The sequence below is a fragment of the Notolabrus celidotus genome, chromosome 15 (genome assembly GCF_009762535.1).
Source record: "Notolabrus celidotus isolate fNotCel1 chromosome 15, fNotCel1.pri, whole genome shotgun sequence".
Classification (NCBI taxonomy): domain Eukaryota; kingdom Metazoa; phylum Chordata; class Actinopteri; order Labriformes; family Labridae; genus Notolabrus; species Notolabrus celidotus.
The window spans coordinates 11,322,148-11,349,331 of NC_048286.1; the positions used below are offsets into that span (position 1 = coordinate 11,322,148).

Consider the following 27,184-nt stretch of genomic DNA (forward strand, 5'->3'; position numbering starts at 1 on the left):
TGATGGCGCTACGGTCCCAAAGATGGTGGCAGCAAAAGTAAAAGTCACATGACTAAAACCCATGAATTGGGTTATACAGCCTCTCTGAGGGATGGCCAACATTTTTGGTTCTTTAAATGTAGCCAGCAGTTAGTGACAAAGGATTTCTGGCCTGGATGACCTTTTTTGCCTCTGTTTTCAGTCTCACTGGCAAGTTGAGAGGCCAGAAAGGACTTTGAGTTTAGAGACAGCAGAGTATTGGCTTCAGCTGCATGCAAATGTCGTTTGCAGCTTTTAGACTGAAAAGACAGTCTATAAAAAGTCAGACTGTAATCAGGCTGGCTAATCACAGTCACATCGCTGTGAGTTGACCACTGATGGGAGCCAGGAATTCATAATGGTGGGCGTGTTTGCTTTACAGGCTGTTCCTTGCTTACAGCCAAAGCCTGCTGCAATGCTAGTGAACAATACTTGTACCGCAGACGGAAAGCAGATCACCCACTCATACCTGAATGCATCCTGTGCCCACACTTTCTGTACTTTTATTACAAAATGACTGATAACTGGTTAGAAGAGTACACATTACTTACTTCACCACTGTGCTATCTGTCTGGTAACCTAAAGTGAATCTGAATAACTGTTACATAGGTGAGTTCGATATCCAAAGGGTTCTCCAAAAGTTAAGGGAAACAAGTAAGATCTAAATAATAATGAAGTGGAATAAAAAATATTCAGATGTATTTAAAGATGCTGATAGTTTGAATATGTTAAATGTGAATGGAGCCATGCAAGCTGTTTCCATAATAGACTATACTGAAGAAGTGAGCATGACATTAAGTTACTCATCATTTTGAAGGTTCAAGTTTGTAAGCCTTAAGTTTTGTTTTACACAAGCTTTCACTGTCAGTCTCACGCAGTCACCTTGCCTAGACAAATCTCATGCTAGCACACCACACCATAAAAATGCTGTGTAGAACATCTCTGTGTTGATCGGTCAGCTGGTCAAACATAGGATTTTGATCTGCCCTACTCTGACTCTGATTGGCTTCTGTCAGAGACAATGAGTAAGATAAACGATTTAAAAAAAGAACACAATGGTCAGTTATTGTTTTGACATTTAAGGTGGCATGATTGATACACAACGTTAACTCATGCAGAGTAACGGGACAGAAAATACTCCACCTTAAAATATCTGGTAGCCAAATCATGGCCTTACGCAAAGCATCACTCATTTTAGCTAAGCTATCGCTGTTAACCCTTTCCTGAATGATTGGGACCCCTGACTGCCACAGGGAGTTGGTTGATTTAAGTGTTTAATCAGTTATTTTCTTGTACATCTGATTTATATTGAACTATTTCGTTTTTAAAAAGACCTCATGAAAAATAACATCAAATTTTAATGGAATGTTATCTTCTTTCAGGGATTTTTACTCATTTTTTGTTATTTATGCATCGATAATTTTGTGTTTTCCTTTTACACAATTTAATTTCCAGCAACCACATAAATTTTCACCAAAATGCAGGGAATTAAGTGTTAGATGCTCAAAATCTCCTGGGTGAGGATCTGCAGACCCCCCCTCTTGTTACCTGTGCCACAATATGTTTTAATTAACCCTTAACTCTGAGTATCAGGGGGTTTGAAAGGAAGTGCTCTCTCTATTTTCTTCGCCCCTGCCCCTCAAGCAGCCTGAGTACACCGCTGTCCATTCTTATATTAAATCCTATTAATGTAATCCAAATAAGTGCAAGTATATGTGATTAGGTCGACGTCAGAAATTTCTTGCTCAAGCCAGACACTCAAAGTTGGCAACCCTGACATGGCTGTATTCCTCTTTGGTGTAGCATCCTTTAAAGGACACCCGAGCTAAAATCACATTTAAACCACAAAGTCTGACGAAGGCATAAGATTATTTAATTGCCTAACAAGCCAGATATGGTGAGTACGGACATGGCTACTTGCTTATAAGAGTTAATTATTAAAAGAAAAAAAAAAGAAGAAAACTGCCCAGTCCATGAGTACAATTAACTGAGCATCAAATAATATCTTTGTCAGATTTGTAGTCTTTTTGAGTGCAGCTACACCACAAACATGGCAGAAAGATCATATTAAGTGACACAAATTAGCAGATACAACACTTAGCTGACAGCTAGCCATACAGATGCTCAAGCAACCAAACCCTGAGTTATGTATTATTTTAAAATGTAATAGATGAGTGGTATCAAAAGAAAACTAACTATAGAGACCAAACCATATCCCCCCTGTTTTAAACATGTTTGTAACTTAAGTTTGTTTCTTTGTGTTAAAGCCAAGCCGCTACCTCCGGTCTCAAACTATGAAGCCCGTGCAGAAGTGTTATAATCTGCAATTCATCGAGGATCCGCTTGAGGCTGGCTGCAGAAACACCGGAAACCACATAGACATGAATGGGAAAAAGAATCTTTGCAGCATTAATAAACATGTTTACAGCCTGGTTTAAAAATCATCTTGGCTCTATGTAGCTAATTTCTCTATCGGCACACACTGTATGGGCGTTGAATTTTTTTCTAACGCGACGGTTCAGAAGATATTAGGATTACGAGTTTTTGCCCAAATAAGGACATGACTGACTTGACTCCCGGATGGGAACACATAGCTGTTGGCTAGGAGGCTCAAACCCCACCTTTTTACGTCACACTATGCCTGGTTGAGTTCTGCATTTTCAATATGGCAGCCGCCATCGATTGGCTTCAAAACAACGTTCAGGACCAGATGGGTGACATCACGGATACTACGTCCATATTTTATACAGTCTATGGTTAAAGCATGATTAGCTAAGAATGGAGGCACTCAACTTGGCCAGAACTATATTATGAATTAACCTGTTAAAGTATACCATTGTATTAACCCTTCTGTTATGTTGTTGGTCAAATTGACCCATTTTAAAGTTAAAAAATCTAAAAAGAAATTGTTAATAAAATGAAAATAAAACAAAATGTTAAATGAAATAAACAAAAATCTAAGTAATGTTAAACTATTGTATTTATATTTAGGTCTTTCTAATGTACATTAAAAAAATGTTTAACAAGAATTTTCATAAAGAACGAGTGAGTTATCCTCATTGAACCATGATCTGTGAGATTTAAAGAACACCATTGCACTAAATATTGATTTAAAAGGTTAGTAATGGAGTTAATAATGAGATTAAAAGAATGTTTATTGGGATTTTTTTGGTCACCTGTGCATTGTAATTACAATGACATGACTGTATGAATTGTACTGACAGAATGTATTGGACAATATACACCTGCAAAATCAGTCAAAAATGAATAAAAAGTGAAATTAAAAAAAACAATATTTCTCTATGTATTTATTCACTTTGGTGACATTATTGTAACCCACGTTTTACCCCCTTATCCCCAACTCGGGATACCCTCACTTACACCGGGTGGTCCCTGGCCCCTATTTCAGAAAACCTGAATAGTACCGTGCAGAAAAATCAATGACATTACCCTGAAAAGCTCGTATCAGTAATATCTCTGAATGCCTGCGCGTGGTAAGCTCGGACTGATTCAGAAACTCTGGCCAATCCCGAGTCACGTGACCCAACCACCGGCAGCGACTGCGAGCGCACAAGAGGACGCAGAGCCTCGGTGCATACCAGCCTGCACACCACCAACCACCTCCGCTATACGCCCAATTTCTTTTTAATTGAAACCTTTTACTCCCGCTCGGTGAGTACATTTTCCACTGACATCTTCTCACGCATATTTTTGTCCTCTTTTTCTTGCTTTCTTGTCTTGGTGTTGCGACATGGGGGAAACTGTTTTCTCGTTTTCTGCATGCAGTGATTTAAATCTTTGGATGCTGAGTGTTGTTGCTCCGGCGACATCCGCTGAGAGATCTCCCTACGTGCTTGCGGACGCTCTTGATATTTTTTTTACCCCTTCTCTTCTCTCTCTTCCTCTCCTCCTCCCGAGGCAGCTTCTTCGCGAGCTCACTTGTTATTACCCCCAACCTTTTCCTTATTTTCAGGCTTTTTCTTCTCTATCATGGCTTGTTTTGGTGCTGTTTTGGTGCTTTTCTCTGATCTCTCAGTGTTTCTCTGGTATTGGAGGCTGAGCGTCTCCGAGGGCGCAAAAATAACAGTTTTGATTTTCATCTTTGAGGATTTTGCTTTTCTAATAGGTGAGGAATTGAACTTTGTTGGAGTTTGTTTTGGCATTTCCATGGCACTTCTTTACGCAGCCTTGACGAGCAAATGGGAAGTTTTTGATTTTCAAAACAACATTCTCAGACAGAAATGTATTTGTGGTAACCTGTGATAGTTTCAGACCTTATAGTTATTTCTTTAAAACTAAGCAAAAGTACATGTAAAATCGATATTCTTGTTGCTTTAAAGGACTGAAATAAAAGTGATCAAATGTACCAAAGAAAGCAAGATTTTTTTGCCCTTCCTTCTACCTTTCAGAGACAACAATTAGAAACATTTCAAACAAGTCTACTGAATGCAAATCACTGCCCTGCAAAACAAAACAGGAGAAACAACAGATTCCTGCCAATTGAACCAGACACAGCTGTGCTCCTCCGCCCTGTTTCTCCTGCCACACACACACACACACACACACACACACACACACACACACACACACACACACACACACACACACACACAAACCTTGTTGCATTTGTAAGTGATAAATGGTGGACACATCAAACACATATAGAAGCTCGGAAACTTAAACTAAATGAGCCAATGGGGAAGGGGGGGGTTGGAGAGGGGGGGCGTTTGAGGCCTTGGCAATTTTTTTTGCAGCAGCTCATTATGCAAATCAGGCTGATAGATTTTGATGAATATTTTGACCTTGACATGCAGCCAGAACTCACATACAAACCTGCAGGCGACAAATTAAAAAACACAAAATCTACTGCAATTAGCAGGCTAAAAAAAAAGTCTGCTGGGTTCACCTCTTTTAAAATCCCTCGTACTAGTTTGTTTTTGTCCTATATTAAAAAACAAAACAAAAATCCTCCTTTCAATCACCCTCAACAGACGCGACTGAAGGCATTTGACAGCTACTCCAGCCTTCAGACTTTGCAGGTCAGGGAACAGGTGGGGGAAGCCGAGCATGAAATGTGCTGCTACGCAAACAATACTTATCTCTGGCTAGGGATGAAGTGGGAGGCTGGCTCTGGAGTAGCCAGCAGCCTATATACGCATGCACTGAATCACATATGAGCCCAGAGGGAAATGAAGGCAGGCATGAAGCAAGGAAGGAAGGAAGGAAGGAAGGAAAGAAGGAAGTGAGGGAGGATGGAAGGATGGAAGGATGGAAGGAAGGAAGGAAGGAAGGAAGGAAGGAAGGAAGGAAGGAAGGAAGGAAGGAAGGAAGGAAGGAAGGAAGGAAGGAAGGAAGGAAGGAAGGAAGGAAGGAAGGAAGGAAGGAAGGCATAAAGTTTCCAGCATTTCTGGTCCGGTCAGTAATCTGTCCCCGCTCAGCCTTCTGCACCCGTGGGCCGCGGGATGATCATTGACCCTTAGCAGGTGTAGGACGGGAGAGCCGCCTCAAAGCCACGCACCACAGAGCCCATCTTCTGAAAGATACGGATGAAAAACATTTTTGAGCTGCTCCTGCTTTCATACTTTAGGTCAAAGAACAGATTAGGAGAGCTGCTTCTCTCGGTTCTCTTTTTATATCCCTGCATGTGGAAGATAACCAAGAAGAAAAACACACGAGGGAGGCAGACAAACAAAAAAGAAGGGAAGATGATGGCTAAACTGTGTGAAAAAATGTTTTTATTGGGTGTAAAAGTTGAAAAGTACCCACATGTATGTGAGTGACTTCTTGTGAAACAGTCCTGTGTTATATTATGTATGCTGCAATACCCAACGCTCCTTATTAGATCTCCTGTTCTTGGATCTGGATGTGAAGTTCCACACATGCATTAGTCATATTCAACACATTTTTGGTTCTTGTTTTTATTCAGTAGTTTGGATAAACAACTGCCACAGTATATGCATGCACCTGATGCTCCGCTCTGTTGTGAATCGTGCCATTAGCCCGACAGCGTCAGTATCTCAGCACCACGGCCAGCTCCTTTTATTCTCCCTTCAAAGAGATTGTGCTTGATTTCAGCACCATGGACAGCTGCCAGCACTTTATTGCTCTGGCAGCTGGAGCGCGCTGATTCTAGCCTGGAAGTCTGGAGAGTCTCTTCTCACTAACCCCTGGCCTCTCCACCGCACACGTCTTATTCTGAGCTATTTCAAGCTCGCTACCCTCCATTCAAGAGGTTAAAACAGAGGTTGAACCACAGATAAGGAAGCAAATGATAAGACTTTCACAGAAGGACTTCTTATATTTCTGAAACTTGTTGAATTACTTTATTCCATGTTTTATCTGACAGTATCTGGAATAGACTTTATGTTGTAAGAATCAATATAAATATCTGTATGACAGGTACAGTAGACAGCTTTGCGCATTAGACATGAATCTAAGCATCCTGACATGTCTTTAAAAATCAAACACTATGAGCTCCATGAATGCAGCTTTTATGCATGAATTTCTTAGTTTTGGACTGCACTAAATTGCGACCTCCATTAAACAGGCCTTGTTATGTGAGGGTCAAAGGCCTTAGATGAACTTTTATTACTTTCACAGACTCTTACACAAGGCTGCTCCATCTTGTATGTACATGCTGCACGAGAGCTTGCAGAAAAAGTTAAGTGATAGTTGTTTTTATTTCAACTGAATGTAAAACCAAGACCCTCGGCACCATCTGCTCATAATTTGTGTAATTTAGGGAATGTTTCTACAGCTGCTATGGACTACATGGACAAACTGTAGAAATATGTAGTCAATAAGATAGCTATTAACAATAACTATCTTAAACCATCCTAAGACCATTCTTTTTTATCCTTTAAATAGTAAAAAAAAACAAAAAACGTACACATGCTGTGGCTGTGACTACTGTGCTGTGGCTGTGACTACTGTGACAGATTAACCCACACAAAACCACACAACACACAAACAACTCCAGTTTCTACTCAAGTCTGTTTTGCACACATGATAACTTGTGCCGTCCTGGTAGAGAGGACCCTCCTCTGTAGATCTTCTCAAGGTTTGTTCTGGCTAAAGAGTATCAGAATATATCTTCCAAGGATTGCAAAGAATCCTATTAGATTTGTGGTATTCCAGCCTAGTCTCGTAGAAGTCTATTTTAAAGTCACAAAACCCAATTTGTAGGATTCGTAGACTTCCTAAAAGGTTGAAGAAGGTGTACACAGGCAGGGATTTTAAACTTTAGTGAAAGTCAGCATGACCTCTTAAAACTGTGCTGCGGGGTGTTAATAAAGTTACATGCAGGCAGCCCTCAGGGCCTTCTGCCAAAAAACTCCCTTTGTTTCAGCCAGAAAGCTGCTTCCTTGTCAGATGTAAAACCTAAGTTAATGTTGGAGATTTACTTTAGCTTACATTTTCTAAACTTTAAATCAGGTTGATGAAGTTTTGATGGCTACAATTTAGACAACATTTCAGATTAATGTTTAACATTGTGAAACAGAAGATGGATGGATAACATATCCAAACTGCAACTTAGTAAGGCTTGGTAAGGAATGAGGAAATTACACTTAGAAAAATAATAGGACTCTTAAAGTTATTAGAACAGCTGAAGAGAGAGAGAGGAAATCTGGGGAGAGGGATGTGTAGCAAAGGGTCAAGACCAGGAGGCAAACCAATGGCCGCCACATTGAGGGTTATAACCTCTCTGCATGAGGTGCATGCTTTGACCTCTGAGCCAAACCAGCCCCCACCGGCCCCCAAAAGATAGGACTTTTGGTTTTTCAAAGGACACAAACTGTTGTCCACTGGATAAAAGTTGGTTTATTTAACCCATCCATTCACATACAAACTCCTCCCTGTGCTCCGCAGGCGGAATTACTTCCTCTTTATGCTGTGTCACAAGGAATGATACCCATTCACTAAAGACACTCAAAAGTAAAACACATTCATTTAAGGGTGTGTCACAAAAAAAGGAAAATCGGTATCCTCATATACATTAAATACATTCTGTGACTATTTCTCAACGTGCTTCAAGGTCTTGATAATAAAAGGCAGACTTGACTTGATCTTCTGAAAACTAGTAAACAAACAGAGAAGAATAAAGAAGAGCCTCGCAAAAGACCCAACAATTCAACATTCATGAAGATATGTAGATGAGGTGAAATTATATCCTCTTTGATCTAATTTGCAGAGTCAAATTACATCCAATTAAAAGCTTTTCAACAGAAGAAATGGGGGGAAAAAGAACATTAGAATGTGACTTTTATCCAAGAAATGTTAAATCACTGAGTGTCACTGTTCCCAAATGACAATGAACACAAAAACAGTTAATTCTGAGTCAGTTTCATGCACATGTTGCTGCTGTTAATACTCTCTTGGCCAATGTTCATGTATTAATCCACAGCTGAAAATAGTCCAGAATAAATGTATAAATGTATTATTAATGGATAGCCCCTTGAGATGAATCATCTCGTTTTCAAGAGGGTCCAACACAAAACATTCACAACAGAAGAGTCTTATTGTCCAAGTGTCCTATTTTCACAGAGTGAGAAAGGTTTGCTTAAGCTACAGCGTATAACTGTTTTTGGATCTTACAATGACCTTGAAAAACAGACCTATGTATGTTTTACCTCTGAGGAATATCTTTTATAGGAGCCAGTGAGTTTAAGACTGAGAGCTACAGACAGGATGGTGCAAAGTATAAAGGGAAAGAGTTAGATGTCGTGATTTTGGCCTTTCTGTGAGATTTGTGAAAAGTGTAGAAAATCTCAACAGCCTTTTCTTTTCGTTAAATCTTTTCTAAAACAAAACGGGAATCATCCCTTGAAAAGTGAGACGACTGACTTACATTTATATGGACAGTGCGCCTCCAAGTGAAGCTAAAAACCTCCTCCTAGAGTGCTAACATATTGTGCTGGTGAAGCCAAGGCATGCACAGTAGAAGCGATGGGACTGGTAGAGGTCACACCAATTTCCTAGCCGACACACACATTTGACTTACTGATAAAACATCAGAGATCCCTCAGGTCAGGCTGTGTTGTTTAGAAGCAGACACTCGCAGCTCAAGTAAGGTCAGTGACTCTTGTGTCATGGGTAGGTGTTTGTTACTTTTATCTAACTGTTTCTCCTCTGCTGTGCTAATCTGGTAAAAAGAAATTGCAGGTGCCTTCATTTGTCAACAGAGCTGTCAATCATGATGTCACACCCCCTTTTGTAGTATTTAAATAACATATAAAGCTTAACTCCTCCAAGAATCAACACTTGCACATGAATCAGCGTGATAATATCTACTATAACTTGGGAAATAGTTTTCAGACGTGTTTTAATTTTCAAGTTTGACAAATGTTCCATCTGTTTTAATGGAGGAGGCGGGCTTTATGACCTATACTACAGCCAGTCACAAGGGAGCTCTAAAAATTCTGGCTTCACACAGTCAATTTATGTTCAGACATGTAGTGTGTTATGTTTGTGCTATTTCGTCATTGAAAAAGCAACACATTAGACCAAATCTACCCATAAAGTTTATAAACACCTCACTGACACATCTCCAGTTTAAATTAGACACTGTGAGCTCTATAAATTACACGCTCATTGCATTAATGTGGGATGGATTGCGTTATATTGTCAGGTGTAACTACTGTGAAATACTTGTGAGAAGGAAGAAGGAAGTCGGCGGATCTTTGAGACAGAAAACCTATTTTATATTTTTTTCTTTCCTGCTCATGAGACAGTCAATGTTTGCTTCAAATAAGCCTCATGTTTAATGTGCAGCAGTTTGGATGTAGCATGCATTCACTCGACTGTCACTGTCTCTGTGTCTGCTAAATCTGTTTTCATCTCTTATACAAGAAACTGAAAACACTCCCAGCTTGTAACGTTTAAAAGCAGAGCAGAGACAATTTTTCCATTTGAATTGCAAATTGTTCCTGAAATGAAACCATAATCAGTTTTTAGTCATGTTGTGTTTAGTATTCACTGTAAGGGAACTCCATATCAAACACATCCAGCTGCATGCAGATTAAACCCACTCTCCCTGCTACTCGCTCTCTTTCACCTTTGACCCCCTCAAAGCATCACCTCAATATGACTTTGCATGTCACTCTGCCGCCTGCTTGTGCCTTAAAGCAGAAACTAGCTAATTACTCGCAGCTCTAGTGACCCAGTTACTTTAGCCTGGTGGAGCGAATGCTATATTTGGCAGTCACACAAGAGGAGAATTAAGGAAATGGAGAAATTTGTCGCTGCCAAAAGATATGGGAAAGCATGGCGTATGTTCACATGCCCTCGAGGATCGCTGTGGACTCCCCTGGTAGAACAGCAGGTGGAGTCTTTTTCTCCCTCTTGTTCCTTCGAAGGCACATATTGAAGCAGGAGTAATCCCTCGTTTGGAGTGTTCTCCTCAGTGTGGGAAACGGGAAAGCCTCCAGATAGAATAAAAAATAAACTTGAAGAACACTTCAAAAAGCGGCAGCGTGATACATGGTGACGCAATAGAGGATCTCTGAAGCAGAATAGCTGGCAAAGGCTGCTGCTGGCAGAGAAAATGGGGTTAAAAATGTTCTTAAACAAAGTGTCCCTGTGGAATCAACAAGGCAACATCTAAGGAGCTGTTTGCCATTGAAGTGTCCCAGTAAGTTGCTCTGTGTATCACTTCTGTAACTGTTTACAGAAGCTAACAGTGCAAACAGTTGTAAGCTGCACAAATGATGCACGCTGACCTCAAATATCAGGTTTGTGAAAGCACGCACAAATGCCTTGATTACAGAGATAATCAGCTTTGCTGTATTTGCAAGATGTAATCTAAAATACATTGCAGAGATATGGCTTCTTCACATCTCACTGTATAGGTCACATTGTGCTTTTATCTTCCTGCTGTCATCGCCGGTCAGGGCTATAGGTTGTTCAAAATCAGATTATGGTACAACTCATTTTAGGCACGTTGGTCGTCTGCCCTCAGTCGCAACGCTTCACAGAGTTGCCCATAAATTCACTTTGAAGGGGGGAGGGGAGGAGAGAGATAAAGCTGATGGAAACTGGAATGTGTTCTCCATGCAGGAGCTCACAGAGGGAGCACAGCCTTACGGTTAAAAAAGTGGCTTCATTAAAGGTATGAAAAATATATAAATGATAAAAGGCTGATAGCACGGAAATATAAAAGGATGAAGTCATAGTAATAATTTATAAAGCAGCTCTACCCACCTGCCTACCTACCGCATGATGTATGCCTGCGTTTTCCATCTTTGATATTCTGGTCTGAGGCCCAGCTCTAAGCTCCTTGAAGATGATTGACATTGCAAATGTCTTTCTATCCCTTTTTTTTTTGTAACTTCTCTCATTCCTTTCTCTCATCTCACCCCTTTATTTCCCTCTCTGCTTCTCTGTCTCTCCCCTTTTGTTGCCTTTCTCCTCTCTCCTCCTTCAATTCAAACTCAGGACAGGTATTATGCAGAAGGTAATGAGGTGTAGGAACAGAAGGGGAAGAATGAGAATACGTTGTTTGGTCATCCCGCATTGTTAAGATCCACTGCAAAATATACTTTAAAGAAATTCCAGGAACATAGACAGCAGTAAACAGGCCTCAGAACTGCAAGGTTCATTATATGAGTGCAGAAACAGGCTATTCTCTATCTGCTCTGCACCGTTAGCCGGTATTTACTGTACAAGTCCTGCAGGAGAGATTAGATTCCACTGGGCCGCTCTGGGCGGGGAACAGAATGGCCCAGCTAGGACCTCTATTCATTAAGCCCTTAATTGCTAATTGAGGTCTTTGAATGATTCAGCAATAGCTGCTGCTGTTGGGGCATTAGCCGAGTAATTTATGGCTGCAAGGGAGCAGGCAAAAAATGAACAAGGGCGAGAAACTGTTATTAAAAAGGACATCTGTGCCTGGAAAGTGTTGATATTAAACAACCACCTCATGTTGACCCTTGAAAGTCTGTGCTGACCTTTTTTATGGCTGGATTCAACCATCTATCTGTATTGACTGACATTCATTCATTCATTATTTTCTGGACATGAATTATCTGTACATGAATTATCTGTACATGAATTATCTGTACATGAATTATCTGTACATGAATTATCTGTACATTATTTCAAATCAGTTCATTGTATCTGTATGGCCCACCATTCATAGTTGCTATGCTGTGACTCTCTAGCCTCCATGCATCGCTTGGATTTTTCTTTGGTCAGCCATACTTTTTTGTCCTTGAGATTGTTATACATCAGAGAGGGAACAAAAGAAACAGATTTTTTCTTGTTACCAGCTAACAGTGAGAAAACTGCAGCTTCTAAATAACATTTCTTATTGTAAAAGCTCCAGCTCCATCATTGAGTGCTTTTTAGTAGGGCCTTAATTTTTTAGCTTTTATTGTGTTTACAGCAGCATACAAAAAAAATCTTTGTGTTCTCGCAAAAAAAGTAGCAGGTCTGCCAAACAGCTTGAATTTTGACTGTGTAACATTGCTGTAAAATAATGTTAAAATGGGTCCAAAAACGGGTGTACTTTACAGATGGTAGCACCCTGTGCTTTTACATTGCAGAAAAATATGGCTTAAAGGTGATAATCTTGGTTTAGCTTAGTGCTAGCATAAAACCATGAGGCAGGAAGTTAGCAGTTAGCCTCGTTCTTCCCCCATTAAACCAAAACTTGTTCTTACGTTTCCATTTCTGGGAACTCAGACTGACAAAGTGTTAAAAAAGGTGCTTTTCAACTACTCTTCCAGAAACTAAATGGTTCCTGTGGCCTAGTGTTGTCCGCATTTCCTCTGAGGCCTGAAGTGAAAATATACACTACACCACCAGACAAGTAGAGGGCAGTAATACAAAGACGAAGGCCATACAACAAAGATGACACCAAAGAAGGAGACAGACAGAAAGGCCGCCATCTTCGTGTGAAACGACAGTTAGCCTGTTAGCATGAAGGAGATTCATCTTTTGCTGTTTTTAATCATGCTTTAAGGCATCATAAATGGATTCACTGAATCAAAGTTTGGCTTTTAAATTGCTTTAATTCAACAGAGCATATCTTTCGACTCGAATCGATTGTAAAAGCCACGACAAAGATCGACCGGTGTTTCGGTTAAAAGAGCGACCATATTAACTGGCAACTTTCAGCCAGATGCTTTCCTCACAAACATCTTTAGATTACATTCCCGAGGACTCTTTCTGTTATTCAACAGCTGTCGTAAACTCGACAAACACTGACACATTCAGCTGAAGTTCTCCAATTTACAGGGTTGCTTTTCAGACTGTAACATCTGGAGCTGACAGAGATGCATTCACACTATCAGGCTCGCAGAAGATGACTGTTGTTAAAGAGTTGTTAAATCAAGAGAATCACAGGTGTGTGTGTGTGATGTTATTGTGGATGGCGGGTGAAATAGAAACAGTGGAACTTACATTGAAGGCCCCGCACCCCATCTTGCTGGACCTTTGAAAAGTACTACCCCCAACACAGGGGCTTTTCAGGGGAGATTAACTACCCCAGAACTAAATTTAGACCCTGGTTCCTGAGGTCAAGAAGCACAAAGTTCCTATAAAAGTTCCTAGTTCCTAGGGAAAGTTCCTGCAGTTGAAAAGCACCTTGAGAGGGCTTTGGGGGTGTTTGTAAGAAGATGTTTTCCTTTGGACAGAGTGTGATTGTAGTTAGCAGTTTCACACTTCTTTTTATTGCTAACAGGAGCAGGGCTACACTGCTCCTAGCTCTAGCTTCTTGAAACACTATGTGGATAAAAAGTAATCTCTTAGCAAACAGAGCAAATTATTGCACCTTATGTTAACTTGTAGAAAAATGCTCTTTTTATAGCTAATTAGTCGTCTGTGTTAAATTTATAACCATTCTGTGATTAAATACCGTTTAGCTGTAATACAATTACACATTCATCCCCTCAAGCAATTTGAATGTAATATTGTTTAATTAAGTATTTTATTCTGCATTTCATGACGGTTCTTTTTCAGCTCTGTCTTATAAATCAGAAAATGGTTTCACACAGGTCAGCTGCTATCATTTATTCTTTGATAACAGCCGCCGATGGCTCAGTCATTGAATGATTTTTATCACTATTTTTATACTGTTCACAGCAGCATTTTAATAAATTCACACTTTGTAAGCAACATATGTGCTCAGGAAACACCAGACAGCAGGAAAATATGCCATACCTACACTGCAGCACAGTTTGTAAATGTAGACTGTATAAAAACGTAATTAGGTTTCAGTCCACATTTATTCTCTTGTAATGCGTTTGGCTGTCATTCAAACAGAATGAGGCACAAAGAGAGAGAAAAGGCTTATTATGGCTGCATATTTCATTCTCAGAGCAGACATGTTTTTTCCAGGGAGGCACTAAAAGTTGAGAGATGTTTGTCTCTTCAGCCTGATAAGGCCGGAGGTGACACATCCATGTCTGTGGGGATGCTATGAAGACGTCTAGAAGTTAAACCTAGATGTATTTCTCTCTATACAAGAGAGTTGAGGTTTGATGCTTTTGCTTGTACACTGTCAACTCACTGAAGATAAAATACTGCAAAGCAACATTTGAGGAGAGGGGAGCTAGTTTGGCCTGAATGCAGCCTTCACATCCCGTATGCATTTGTCACATTGGATGAGGAGTTTTCATCTCTGAGCGCGAGTCAGCGAGGAGAGATCAGGGAGAGAGGAAGTACTAAAATGATTACTTTCACCACTTCCTCGCCTTTTTATCTCAGGAGAGTTCAGACTCTGAAGCCCCTGACAGACGGTGTGAAAGGACCAAAGAGGATCCATGAAATACTTACACTTGGAACCTTTGCAGCACAGGAAGAAAATCACTGTCAAGCACTCACTCCTCTTTTTAGGAAAGACTTTCAAGGGAAAAAACAAAAAGTCTTTGCATGGAAAAAAAAGCGATGCCAGTGATGAGTTGGGACGCGTCCACAACTTCACTGATGCATGAAGATGTTATTTAGCATTAATTTCCAGAGCGCTAAGTATGCCAAGATGAATCCAAACCCAGCTCTCTCCTCCTGTCTTCGCCTATCAGGCTGCTCTGAATTCTGAGTGAGTGTGTTTTCTGGCCTGGGACGTTTCCACCAGCATTTGCCAGCAGTTATGCCACATGTTCTTCTTAAAACGCTTTCAGGATCTTGAAGACTCATGAATATTGTAAAAAAAAAAAAAAAGAAGGCTTTGGAAGTCTCTTTTTCAATTTTGAATGAACTGGAGGAATAATGTAAAATGCCTTCTTGAGCCTTTTCATTAAAAATGTGTAATTGAGGGCAATTAACAAGATAATTCTCAAGACTCTCTGGGATGTTAATCTACGATGATATATGTGTAGGAAGAAAAGCTGAGAGCTTATGAGGGCCTCAGTGGGCTTAAGATTGCCTGCAGTTGTTTTATATACCAGCTGCAGCCTGCGGTTATTTAAAGCAGGAGTTCAGCGGTTGCTCAGTGACTGTTTGATGCTGTCAGCTGCTAATACAAATCTGACAAGTTTACAGACTGTGTAGAAAACCACAAAACATTACCCAAGCTAATGTTCTGTGTCCATGAGTTAGTTTGCAGCAGCCATCAAACAGACACAGTTATTGTTTCTTACTTCTCCATGGTAGATGTTTGAAGATACCTCTTCTTTCTTTGCAATGTTACTAAAAGTCTCATGGGAAGGTTAAAACCACTTTAATGTATGTGAGCTCGGTAGGGCAGACAATTAGCTAAGCACAAATAATGATGCCAAAAGGAAGCAGGTAGCTTTACTCTGATTGAAGGTGACAAAAATTTAACCTGACTTTAATCAATTGATCTTTTTTCTATAGCACCAAATCACAACAAATGTTATCTGAAGACTCTTTACAAACAGAGCAGGTCTAGACCGTACTTTGTTATATTATTAACAAAGACCCAACAACGAGACAGGATAAAATCCAGTCCCATCTTACAGACAGGACTCAGTCTGATCTCATCTTAATCCACCATGAGCAGAGCACTTTGCAGCATTTAGCAAGTTACAGCAGCAAGGACAAACTTCCTTTAACAGGCAGAAACCTCGAGCAGAACCAGACTCATGTTAGACACATATCTGCTGAGATCAAGTTGGGGTTGGAAAGACGGATAGTGGGAAAGAGAGAGAGTCAATAATGGTGAGAGAGATAGTAGTAGTTGTAGCAGCTGGAGTCTGGCACGTTCACAGACGCAGGCCGTCTATGCCAGCGACTCAGAGGAACCTACGAGAGAAGGGAGCTCAGGGACTCCAGAAAGATCAATGGTTAGTAACTTTAATGGGATGGGAAGAGTTAATGAGACAAAAGTTTAAATGATGAGTGGAGTACAAACTAATTAGAGTAACTAAGTTATTTATTATACAAGTAAATGAGATAAGCAAGGAAAAACATTGAATATAGGGTGTTTAGAGTCTGTAACATCAGTAGTGTGCATGTGGGTGTGTGAACATGGTGTATTAGAGGTGTTGACGAGTGCACTGGTGTGAGTTGGTCTGGCATGGGAGAGCGAGCGAGAGTGAGTGAGGTAGCAGGAACCCAGCCTTTCATGAGAGGATGTAGCCAATCAGCAGTGCTCCTGGCAGCTCCAGGAAACATATCAAAGTAGTATAGCATATACAAACAAGCAGGAGCGTCACAAACCGCTAGAGTGAGTTAATTACCACAGTTGTGAGGTTTTGGCCCACCAGGATCAGTTATTTAACAGAGCGGTGTAATAAAATGAAATGGTGTTCCTCTAGTTTCTGCACTTTTTTGCTGATATCCCTGTTTATATTTTAGTTTATTAAGCTCTGGTGTTAAAAGAAATGCTTACAAATGGATACAGTTTAATGGGACTTCATAGTACGTCCTGCGTACAACATCAGATAAGATAAGTCCTGCTTACAAAATAAGGCAAGAAATCAGCAGCTCTTCATATGAGACATTTTATTTCTTCCTGACTCCCAATCTTTTTAATAAACAGTTTTCAATCAAACATTTAAATGTGTGTTCTACAATTAAATGCCAATTAGAGTCTGCATTTGAAACTATGTCCCAGCTCAGAATGTGCTTCAATTAGGAGTTTTACATTTTCAACCATTACATATGCTGACGAATGTGCCCTTGCTGGCTCAATCAAGCATCTAATGGCCTCACCTCTGTGTGTGCCGCATAGAGGCTATTCAACGCACTTCACATCCATCAGTCATTTAGCTGGTGGGGTTAGACGGCGGAGCTGTACGGCTGTTCAAAGGTGGGGATGGAGTGAATGAGATTTGATTTGATTTGATTGGATTGACTGGTGGGCTTTTTTAGTTCTCGGCTCTGTTGATAGTTAAGTTAATCAGCTCCAGAGAACTCAATGATGGCATGGCCACATAATGGGGCTGCAGCAGTGTTAAATTATCTTCCATTCTGTGAGGTAGAAAAGGAATTGTTTTTTCTTTTTGAAGCACAGCACAGGAGATTTAGACTGGATTATGTGTGGGTGGAGCAAAAAGGATGGAAGTAAGAATAAAGTAGGGTGGAGAAAATTGTGATGGGAAGTTTGCCCGAGAAAAGACTGACTGTTGAGAGTGTTGGTTTTAATTTATTTTTAAGTGTGTATGAATAAGACTTAATTTTAGAAATACCTGAACACGTCATTACATTCTTTAAACATTTTCCATTCTTTCTCTGCTTGTATATTTCCTTTCAGCCTCGTGACTGCTTTGAGCTGGAGCCATAAAAACATTTACAGTTTCAGCCTCCTGCTCTGCTGTGTTTCAGAGCTTCCTTGTCTTGACTTGTGTGATACAATTATCGATAAGCCGGGACTAAAGATTGTTATTTTAACTGAAAAAATATGGCGCTCTGGATAGATCTACCTACCATTTTAACTAACTGCGTCACTACCTCATGACTCCTAGCAGAGGCCTTAATGACACAAATGAGGGAAACGTAGTTAAAAAAAAAACGAAGTTAATTGGCAGAAGAAGAAGTCGGGTACATGATCTTAGAAGATGACAAAAAGCAGTCAGACAGTGGTGAAAGAAGTTGTGATATGCTCCTGACATTTTTAGATCCAAAAAGAAGAAAGAGAGAAAAACTATTGCAGCTCTTTATACTGAGATGAGAGGAAAGGTGAAGGATGCTCCTACGTCTGCAGAGAGATGCACTCACCTGCGATGGGTGGACACAGTCTGCAGAGTCCTACATGACAATTACTCATTGAGAGCAAGAAGGAAATGCATTCCTATTTGCTGCAAACTAGCATGATCCATTGCATTAGACTGATGCTGCTGCTCTTATGTAAGACGTTTTACTAAAGGTATAGAGAAATGGAAGTTGACTAATTATTGACATCACTGCAAACCCAACTATAGTTGTGCAGTCATACATGTTAACGTAAAATCTAATGTTTAAAATTGAAACAAAAACTGGTTTAAAGGCACTTTAGTTTAAAAAATTACATTTGTTTTAATATTTTTTGTAAATTTAATTTTCATACTACTAATATACAGGCTTCATCTCAGTGATTAAACACATTATACATTAATTCAGCACTTTACCTTTCAGAGGCGTACAGTTTATAGTGCAGTGATGAGAATTCTGGCTCTTTTAAGTGATCCACATCATTTGGCCCAGCTCAACAATAAGAGCTTGCTCTTTTGGCTCCCAAAGGTCTCTTCAAAGTACCACTCTGGCTTTTATTAAGTCAGACATTTGTAGCACTGTCTTGACCTACAACTGATATTTGTGCATGTGTTTTACTTTAATTATTAATTGTAAATATAATAAAGAGTGTAATCCACAGAATAACTCTACTTTAAAACATGTTTCTTTTCAAATCATTCATATTATACCTCTGAACCCTCAACCCCCCCCCCCCCCCCCCCCCCCCCCTCCCCATGCATCTGATTGGTAACATGGCACACATTTTTACAAAGCACTCAGTCAGTATGTGGTGTGCGTGTGGCCAAGAAGTGTGGACAGAAGATCGTCCCTTTATTCTGTTGTGTATTAAGTAATAACAAACTGTAGGGGAAAGGAAACCAGCTCTCAAACAGAAGCTGGCTCATATCACTCATGTACAAGAGCTGGCTTTTAGAGTAGTTCATGACCCAGTTCATCAGATTTTATGATGTATCATCATATTACTGTTGTTGCATTTTGATATTAAAATTGGGGGCCATGTTTAATATTATATGTTATTGTGACGTATCGAATCACACGTATCTAATCCTATCATAGCAAAGCATAGCTTATCACATTGTACTGTTATCTTGTGAGTCGCCCAGTGAGTCTGACTCCTGCTAAACAGATAATGAATCAGCAACTTTAAAGTTGCAAGTCCGTCAACACCCACCATCTGCGTTTTCAGCACCGAGGAGTACGGCTGGACAGCTAGAATCAGGAGACCAAGGATTTTGGTAATTACTGAATCACAATTACCCGACTCCTCTCCTTATCCATGTTGTCTTTATTGGCCTCTGAAAACCTCTGACCTGTTGACTCTAGGCCTGGCTCTGCTCCTCATGACGGTTCATTGTCGTAGTTAGGCGGAAAATGATCTGGTAATAACATGGAGTGTTTTATTTTGAAAATTAAGCAGATGCTTCAATTTTGTTTCGGTGCCTAACCTCGGGTCCCACTCACTCTTCTCTGTTGAGATCGATGCATCATGCTCTGGCATCCTACAAAAAAGGAAGTCTTGGGTATCTGATCCAGATGGCACCAACCTGCCAGATCTGAGATGCAGCTGGAACGCAGTGGAGTGGATCCAGTGGAAGTTAACACATTGACTAGAATAGAAACTAATCAGATGGGGTACTATGAGGGTTTGGAGATGGACTGGACACGATTCTGGTGGAATTTGGCCATCAGTATTTTGCTTATTGTTGAAATCCATAGAGATGTAATATTTTGAGTATCTCAAAAACTTGGTTAATCCCATTCTCCATTTTCTACTTTTTTCTAGGCTGCATAAACATTACACAGAAGCGACAGAAATGATTTTGCTCAAGGTTAAAAGCATTTACCTCGAGGTCTGGGAAATTAAAAAAAAGAGTTTATGCTATTTTCTTACATTTTTTAGGCAAAACAACCAAGCAGATTAACTGATAATGAAAGTAATGATTCTCAGCAGCTTTATCTTATGAGAAATAAAGACAACCTTCGGGGAGAAACTTTAATCACAATAAAAGTTGTTAAAATAATAACACCTTAGGCTTGCAGGACAAAAAAAAAACCAACTGTCCGTCACGTACACAAACAAACAAAACAAGAAACAAAGAGAATATCTTCATTGAAATCATGGCTGGAGAACCGACATTAATCGTACCACAATCTGTTTTCTGTGAGGTTGCAGAGTTTACCAGCAAGAGTCCTACACTTTTACAGATTTCTGCTCCTCCAACCTCATGACAGATCCTCCCGAGGTAATAATGTGTGAACACTTTGTTGAATCTTGGTTTAAAAGCCCCACAGTTGAGACACACACACACACACACACACACACACACACACACACACACACACACACACACACACACACACACACACACACACACACACACACACACACACACACACACACGTGCACGCGCACACGCACACGCACACGCTCACACACACAAATCCTCACCAACAGGGGAACTTAAAGGAGCAACAACCTGAGAGGTAATTCCTTCATCTGTGAGTAGATGTATAGCCATGGTGACGCTTCCTGATCCCCCTCCAGAGAATTGGTGCATTATGGGAACAAACAGTGTGGGCTGCAGGAGGCTTGCAATTCAGTTTGAGTGATAAAGCGTCTGGCTAAATCTGGTTTTCTTTCCGTTTACCTTGGTTTTATTTACCAGTCAAGCTTACACCTGAGCTTTGTGTAATTTGTGTTGCTGTAACAGTGACAGAAGCAGGGCCACCTGCTTGAGGTCCACAGCCTCTGCACATGGGGTAACTCAAACACTAGTCCACACAGGCATCTCAATTACTTTTTATATGAAGTCACTCCAGGCTGTTAAAGTCAGTGCCTCCCAAACTCGATCAGGACACTTAAGTTGTGCATTTTATTTTGCCTAATTCAGGCGGGTATTATGTCCTTTATGGAAATCCCACAAAAAGTTGGATTAAGTTGTTGGATGTTATGTATGCTAATGCTCTATTTGCAAAAACACTTTCTACTGTAATGCATATGGTGGCAAGTTCCACTATGACAATTATATTTGATTATTGCAGCAACCCTTTTCATATTGCTTGTTCAGAAAAGCACTGAAAAAACTCTAACGTCATCATGGCTTTGTGTTTTCATATTGATCCTGTAATGGCGTAATGTTGGTTTTCCAGTGTGTGATTTCACATTGAATTTTGGAGTTGCAGAAATCTCAGAGGTAAACACACTGCAGGAGCTTCACACACACACTCACACACTCTCTCTCTCTCTCTCTCTCTCTCTCTCTCTCACACACACACACACACACACACACACACACACACACACACACACACACACACACACACACACACACACACACACACACACACACACACTTTGTGTTGTTCTGCCCTGCCACGTCCACCTTTTGAAAATGATCTCGCCTCTGCAACGCTTCTGTTGCTACCTCCAATGCCAGCACAGCAGTGGGATGACTTGGTCCCACCATCACACCTCTGCGACATTCATACTGAAGGAGAGATTCTACAGGAGCATAAATATCACTCTTTTAACTGGCAATATGAAAAAGGCTGGTGACTCACATTGTTAACAGTATTGAACGTTTGGAACTCCAGATTCTTGCCAATTAATGGATCTTACTACAAGGGGTCACAGGATGAATTTGAAGGGATCATGACTTCATTGGTGGAAGACAAAAGAATACAAACACAAGCATTTGATTCACAAGTCTTCAGTTCTTTTCATTAGTATTTGCTTTCATGCCAGGCAACCCAAACATGTTGGAACCACTAGTTTAATTCAACATTACAACTTGTCATATGTTTTTAACACAAAAATTGTCAGTCAGTTAAGTAATTAGCAACCCTTAATATGAGTAATAAGTATAGTATTTTATTCTATAATGTTAAGACATGAATGAAATGCAAACACATGTTCTTCAGTGCACACTGTGCATAAACTGATTCAAACTGGAGTACCTCAAAGAAGCCGGCCCCTTATGTGAAGAAATTGCAGACGGAGGGAGAAGAAAGAGGTGAAACCGTGAGTGCAGAACTTTGTGACCTCAGTGTGAAGTTCTATTTTCAAATGTTAGAACACAGTCCTGATACATGGTGAGATTCACACCTCTGAATCTCAGACAGCCCGACAGCGCTCATCTGCCCTCCTGCAGACACAAAACTGATCTGTAAGGTAGACACCCGCTCAGAGTACAGGTGCATGATGGCATACACACTGTTATGAGCCGTAATGATTCTGAGGCTGTTATAAGTTGTAAGTTCATCAATTTCATTTATTCATATTATTTTTTGAAACGTTGAAGTCATGCTCTAGAATAAAAATGTCCAAAACTGAGCATATTTTTCTCATCCAATGTCAGTATTTACTCTCTCTCTCTCTCTTAGTTGTTGGGGAGTCATTTACAGTAAATTATTATCGTAAATTAAAATCATTTTCAAGGTAAAAAAGCCATCATTTTTGGATAAGCACTAATACATATTTACATTTCCACTGAATTTATTTGGGCATATGACCATAAATCTGATAGAACAAACAATTTAAAGATGTTTGTATTTTATTTGTGCCTCCATTGATGGAACAGTTTGAAAAAGAGACAGGACATGTGGGGAGAGATGAAGCGATGGCATACACCAAATCCTGTCATGACTGAGAATTGATCCCATGACCAATGTGACAGGGACTACAGCCTCTGTACATGGGGCATCTGCTCTCTTAATAAACCAGAGCAACTTAAATCAAGAACAGCAGATTTTGAATTCAATAAATTAGCAAAAAAAAAAAAAAAAAAAAGACTGGTGTCTATTATGGTGATCAGCAAAAATAAATAAATCAGCAATTTTTTTAATTGAAGCTCCTTTGAAGTGCAGATTATTTGCATTCCTATCACATTAACTCATAATGTGAATATCTCTTTTAAGATCCATGAGTGGTGAATATTCAATAATAAATTAATGTTTTATTAATCTGCTTCAAACACAGTAAAGGTATCTGCTTTATTTTGAAGAGATCCAGAGGTGCTTTAGCAAATGATGAAGACACATCACACCGTTTCCAGACTTCTTAACAAAACAATAATTGCTAAAAAAAAATCAGTTTTTAGAAAATTAGTAGCTGCAGCCTGTTATTATTCACTCAAATTGTATAAACAAACAAATAAAGCTTGTGAGCAGCACATTGAAGCTGCTGAATAAAACAATCTACTATATAAGCTCTTCTGAGCTTAAGAACACATTTTTCTGAAGTGGCTCCATCCAGTGGGGTTTAAACCGGATTTGTTAAAAAACAAAGATAAGTATAAACACCTGCTATTATCTCCAACATTTCCTACTCTGACTTCTGTTTACCTCCCACTGCTGCTCTCTATTTGTCTGTCTGTGTGAAACTTCCACAGTCTAACCTGCCCGGCTTTTCTGAGCTCTGTGCTACTGTGTCTCCCAGCAGGCATTGCAGCAGGACTAGGATGACTGGGAAGACCCAGACCAGCAACGTGACCAACAAGAATGATCCGCGCTCCCTCAACTCCAGAGTCTTCATCGGCAACCTCAACACCGCCGTGGTAACCAAGGGTGACATCGAGGCCATCTTTGCCAAATACGGCAAGATTGTTGGCTGTTCGGTGCACAAGGGCTACGCCTTTGTCCAGTACGCCAGTGAGAGGAACGCCAGGGCTGCTGTGGCCGGGGAGAACACCAGGGTCATCGCTGGACAGTCACTAGGTAAGGATATTCAAATTTGCATTGTATGCTACTGATTATTGAGAAAATGTTTGCACTCAGAGGTACAAAACTGTAATCCATTCTCAATATGTGGCAGGAAGGCAGATTTATTTTACAGCATCAACATCCTGACCTTTCTCAGTAGTAAGACAGCTCCTTTCCACATTCTCTCACTTATTACATTTTGATATAACCGCACAGAAAAACCTCCTCAAAAGCGACGTCCACTATCAATTTTGGATTTCAGATGAATCCCAAAAGGTCATCGATGTTTGCCAACACTTAATGATCAATTTTGGCACAAGCACATGCTTATTTGCTTGCTGATTTAGCTGTTGCACTGTAAATGCTTCCACCTTTACTGCATGAGCACAAGTAAACTGAAGACATTTGCAAATGATGATATGAGAAAGGACAGTTCACATAGTAAGAAAACTTTTCAGATTTGGTGAAGGTGATTAAAGGGTAAGAAAATTTCCATGTTTGTATGTCTCCACATCGGCAGTAGCTCTGGCCAGAGGTGTCAGGATTTGGTGTATTTCATTTGTCCATCTGGTCTATCCTTTTAATGAGATATCTCGGGAACACTTTCAGGTAATTTCATCAAATTGGTCTAAGAAATTAATAAATAAATAAGAAAGGTTAAAAGAATAAAAGAATAAAAACCACATGTAATAACATACAACTACAACCACAACAACAGAACATGTTCTGACTTGAAAGTAGAGGCTATGCTACAAAAAGGGGTTGAATCCTCAAAGAACCAAGATGGAGAAAGGATAAAACTCGAAATCTGCATCCAGCTTCACTGACGTATATCTTGGAACTGCATGGTCTTTATAAGATCAAGGAAAGGCTGTAGACTGTAGGAGATGGGTATCAAACAGCCAACTGTCTGACTAAGAGATGCCCCTCTCTACCACTGAGCCACAGCCCCCTCATAATAGGCACTTTATCAATGCTGAAAAGTTCTGCATACTTATAAAAATTCTTACTTTGTAGATCAAATGTGTTTTCAGCGCACCCTGAAGGGATTCTTATTCACATAACCACCTGTTCAGTATACATAACCCCACCTGTTTATTACCCGGTAACCAACTAAAGATGTCTATAACAGACTTGCCAACACTCCCGATTCAGGCAGGAGTCTACCACTTTTTAACTTATTTTCCCGCTGTACTCCCAAGTTGTTATTTCTCCCGTTAATCTCCCTGTGTCACGTTGATGTCAATCAAATGTGTGTCCCTCAACTTCTAATTTTTAAAAACTTCATTGATAGAACAAACAATTTAAGTGTCCCTCAACTCTTAGTTTTTAAAAACTAACTAACTAATTATCTTAAAAACTAACTAACTAATATCTTAAATTTTTAAAAACCTTAATTCAATTTTTATACTACATTTTTTAATATGATCCTCTAATCTCTAACCATTTCTCAAGAAGTCCTCTACTTGAACCTTTTATTCAAACCCCAAAAAATGTCCACTCTGTAGATGATTTGATCCAAAAGACGCTGCATGAGATCATTTCTGACAGCAGATAAACACAGATAAATACGTTTAAAAAGCACATAGAGATGTAGATTCATGTTACAGAGACTCCTGCATTTAAAACTGTATTGAAATAATACTATAATGGTATTAACATCAAAATATGGTGTCAACGCAAACACCTCTACCTGGAATATGTGTGCATTACTCCTCACTGCAGTGACTCACTCTTCAACATGTTTATGAATTTTGTCATATTTGTGAGACAAGGATTTTTAAATGTTGTATGTTTTCATATAACATGCCATATTTGACTGCAAACCTTGAAACTGAGAGACATTTAAAGTATTTGACTTACATATCTGTTTATTAAATGTATTAACCTGCAGTTCAGGGTCATATATGGACAGGGTCACTGGGTATAGGTTGATTTAACGGTACTCCTGAAAATCTCCCAATTTTTCACAGTCCAGTGTTGGCATTTAAGCTATAATTTTCTGTCTAAGAGTATATCTGTCATTTCACTGCTAAAAAAAAAAGAGAGGAGACTCACTGCAGTGTCTTACTAATGTTATTTTCAGGCTTTGTGGATTTTTTATCATTGCCATCGACTAAATGATTGGCATTATTAGTAATTCACTTAATATAATCTTTGAATATTAAAACAGTTCATTAAATTAAATTAAATTTGAACATCAGTCCTTTTTATTCAGAAAACCCATAGTTACCATGTCTACTTTTTTTTGTCACCACCGTGGACGTGCCACTACCAATATGGCAGACATGTTGGCCTATTGAAACCACGGGCTAACAAAGCTAATGCAGCCTCTGCATATGTATGTCTATGGTTATCACTACCACTGATGGTTTAAGTTACTTTGTAGCAACTGGCATCTTAGAGACACATTCACCAGCTCTGTTGTTGATGCCTGAATTGTTGTTCCACTTTTCTCTATCAGAGATGGTTGAGCTCAGTAGCTCCTCAGGCTGCTTTCACATCTGTTCCCAGTAACTATAACTGAGAGGAGAGAGATGCTGGACTCTTTTTATGTGGAATGTTTTGATATGACGTGTGTGACCAGGTTGTCCCTGGCGTTGCTATTGAGAAAGTATCTACCACAGCCATGTCATAAGTATATCCTAAATTTGAAATATATGATGAAATACATTAATTGTATTATAACATCAACTCCTCTCCCTTTTCCAAAAATATGACTGTATTCTAGCAGGTGTTAATTCAGTGAGTTTCCTACAGAGTGATTTCTTTAATTGTCCCATAAATACAAGGCTGTCAGCTCTTTATTCTCAAACCACCTTTATTCACTTGTTCTGAAAAACTTGTCACGCTTACCCAGCTACCCAGTATTAGTGGATAATCATAATGTAATTTGTGGTCTGCAATCTGAAGTGTTACTCATGCATTAGTGTTTTTAATGAATATTTTTGCATTGTTTGAGACATGAAGATGTTAAATCTTCACAGGTGGGAAATTAAACATTTATAATCAGTACAATTTAGTGTAATAATGGCCTTTTAAAACAAATCCTTCACACTCAAAAACAGCACTGTGTTTAAACATACACAAGCCACTGTGAAAGCAATAAATACTGAACAAGAAGTACATAGAGGAGTGTCCAAGACAAAAAGTGAGTCATAAAAGACTGCTCGATACCAATAATGAAAGATCCTCTTATAGGCAATGCTGCACAAAAGATGTATAGAAGTATAAGTAAACAGATTAAGTCAGACTGAGATCTTAAAGCATGTTGCATCAAACTCAAATTGATCAAGTCTTAGAAAATCAATACGGCTTGCAGGTCTCAGGC

The 27,184-nt window shown here is 39.6% G+C and overlaps 1 protein-coding gene across 1 annotated transcript in view; it reads left to right on the forward strand.

Moving 5' to 3' along the window:
* The window catches only part of LOC117827097 (RNA-binding Raly-like protein), an 84,661-nt gene that overhangs the window by 25,885 nt on the left and 31,592 nt on the right, over positions 1 to 27,184 (forward strand). Inside the window, 1 exon segment of the mRNA XM_034703568.1 lies at positions 23,591 to 23,868. Coding sequence (XP_034559459.1) covers positions 23,613 to 23,868 — 256 coding nt within the window. The 5' untranslated portion in view covers positions 23,591 to 23,612.